Below are 2,628 nucleotides of genomic sequence, written 5' to 3'. Positions count from 1 at the left end.
GGCCTGCCCTGGCACCTGGCTGTGCTGGCCAAAGACCGGGGCCTGCTCAGGGGCAGGCCCAGGGAGCCTCTCTGCAGGACTACTCCACCTTGGGGCTCTGCCGGCTTCCACTGGGGACCCTTCCAGCTCTGTCCCAGCCTCCCCTTGGGGCACTTCTTGCTCGCTCTTGTCCTCCACCTGGGACACGTCTCTGTCACCTTGCCCTTGGCACAGCCACAGCTCTTGCTCCACGTTGTCTTTCTGCTCCTCCTCTTCCATGCTCAAGGCCCCCTCCTGGCTCTCGGGCCCTGCAAGGACTGACACGCCCACTGGCCCTGCCCCCTGCTCACTCAGGCCATGGGCTTGCAGCAAGCTGGCCAAGGGGCTGGATGGGCAGCAGGGGCTGGCTGGGGCAGCTGCCTGGCTCTCTTGGCCTGCAGCTCTCAGCTGCTCGCCACAGGCAGGAGAAGCTGCTGCCGTTGCCGCCTCTTGGGCCTGGGCAGCAAGAGGTGCACGCTGCTCCTCTTCCTCAGCAGCTCTGGCCAGCTCAGCACCTGCTGCCTCAGAGTCCGTGGCACCAGCGGGGGCAGGAGACGTGCTGGGCAGCTCACCAGCTGCCTGTGCTGCTGCCTCGGTGCCCACAGTGCTGGGACAGCTGGGCGGCTGCTGGGGAGAAGTGCCGGGGACCCCCTCGTTCACCGGGCCTAAGGGCTTGTCCCCCATGTTGGAGCTGATGTCTCCTTCCCCTTCACACTGCTCTTCCTTCTTGCCATCGTCCTCTTGACACAGCTCCTCCTTCTTCTCCTCTTCTCCTTGCCACAGCTCTTCAGCACCGCTGACTTCCCCTTGGCACGGCTCTTCATTCTTCTCCTCTTCCCCTTGGCACATGTCTTCCTCCCTCTCATCTTCTCCTTGCCCCACGGCTCTGCTATTGCTGGCTTCCTCTAGGGACAGGTCTTGCTCCATCTCATCATCCCCTTTGGAAAGCTCTTGCTCCTCACTGTCTTCCCTTTTGGACAGCTCTTGCTCTGCCTTCTTTTCCTCTTCGCACAGCCTTTGGGCAGCGACACCTTCCCCTTGGCAGAGCTCTTGCTGGCCATCACCTTGCTGCTCTTGCTGTTGCTCGGCCGAGGCCCCAGCGGTGTCGGGGAAAGTTGCTTGCAGCCACTCCAGCACCTTCTGACGGCTGGAGATTTCCCCCAGAAGCTGCAGCCTGGCTTGGCACAGTGGAAGCGCTCTGCCCTCGGCACTGCCGCGCCGCCTCTCCTGCCGCTGCTGCACAGGCTCAGGCTGGGGCACAAGGCTCCCATCCTTGGCGGGTTGGTGTTGCGGCGGCACAGATGGGCCGCTGAGGGTGTGTCTCCTGTGGAGCCTGGCCAGTGCTGGGCCTTGCTCTGACGCTCTTCTCCTGTGCTCTGGCTCTGCCTCCCTGCCCAGGGAAGCTGCCACGGGCAGGCTGCGTGACCGTGACCGGCCAGCTTGTGGGGCCAGCTGCTGGCTGAGCCTGGGGCTCCCCGGGGAGATCTCGGGGGAGACGACTCGCACGGCGATGAGGCCCCGGGGCTTCACAGCCGCGTCCTGGGCCATGCAGTGGCACACCAGCCTCCATATCCTCAGCCTCTGCGAGCGCTCGGTCTCGGCAAGGACACTGAGACGCTTCCTGGGTCTCTCTTGGCCTGGCTGAGCTCTGCTGCTCAGGCTGTGCTTCTTGCGCACCGCCTGCACTGCCGGCTCCTGCTCTGCCGCTTGCCTGTGCTGCCGTGTCCCTGCTTGGCTGCCCAGGGAAGCTGACACGGGCAGGCTGAGGTTGCGGCCCTGCTGTGCTGCCGCCTGCTGCCCGGGGCTCTGGCTGCCAGGGCAGCCCTTCGGGGACATGTCTGGCCCAGGCACACGGCTCCTGGGCTTGCCAGCTGCCTCCTGGCCTTGGGGGCGGCGCGGGGCAGCCCTCAAGCTTTGCAGCCTGGGGGCTGTGCCCTGCTCAGCGCGGCTGCCCCGAGCAATAGGCACAGGGGGGAGGTGGCTGCTGCTGGCCGTGGCCATGCTGGCTGTCCTGCGCCTGGCAGCAGCAGCCCAGGCTGCTGGGGGCAGAGGAGGCAGTTTGCAGGTGCCACTGGCAGCCTGGCTGTGCCGTGGGGCCACCAGCGGGATTGATGGCAGACGCACCGTCTCCTCCTGGCTCAGCCCAGAGCGGGGCAGGGACAACCCTTGCACTGGGCTCCTCGGCAGCAGGGGAGGCCCCAGAGGGAGCTTACCTGAGTGCATCCCTGGCCCCAGCCTCCGGCCTGGGCCTCCCACCTGCCTGGCAGCAGCTGCTCTGCTTGGCAAGAGCTTTGCTGCCATCTCCCCCTGTCTTGCAGTCTGTGGGCCAGTGCTCCTGGTGTCCTGGGAGCTCTCGGGGCAGGGCAGCCGTGGCAGCCTTTCCCCTGGCAGGGGCAAGGCCTGGCTCTGGCTGCCCTGCGGCGCTACCTGTGTCTGCCTGCGCATCACCGGTGGCAAAAAGGACTGGTGGCGTGGAGGTGGCTGCCTTGGCACAGCACCAAGGCCGGCCTGGGCAGCCAGGGAGCTGCGGCTGGGCCTGTCCCACTCCCGGCCTCTGCCGGCTCCCCCATCCCTCTCCGGGCGCCTCCTGTTGAGGTTGGGCAGCCCCTG

The 2,628-nt window shown here is 66.7% G+C and overlaps 1 protein-coding gene across 1 annotated transcript; it reads right to left on the bottom strand.

Annotated features, from left to right (window-relative positions):
• Nucleotides 1–15: 15 nt before the first annotated feature.
• On the bottom strand, nt 16–2,622 carry LOC113961937 (the record flags this gene model as incomplete). The annotated part of the gene is made up of 1 exon (XM_027672641.1): nt 16–2,622. A coding segment is annotated over exon 1 (2,448 nt), but the record flags the coding sequence as incomplete, so codon positions are not given.
• Nucleotides 2,623–2,628: the final 6 nt, after the last annotated feature.

Source organism: Neopelma chrysocephalum, unplaced genomic scaffold (assembly GCF_003984885.1).
Source record: "Neopelma chrysocephalum unplaced genomic scaffold, ASM398488v2 Primary Assembly neopelma1_97515, whole genome shotgun sequence".
In the NCBI taxonomy this organism is placed as follows: domain Eukaryota; kingdom Metazoa; phylum Chordata; class Aves; order Passeriformes; family Pipridae; genus Neopelma; species Neopelma chrysocephalum.
Note: the sequence above shows the minus strand (reverse complement) of the source record. Positions and strands in the feature narration are given on the sequence as shown.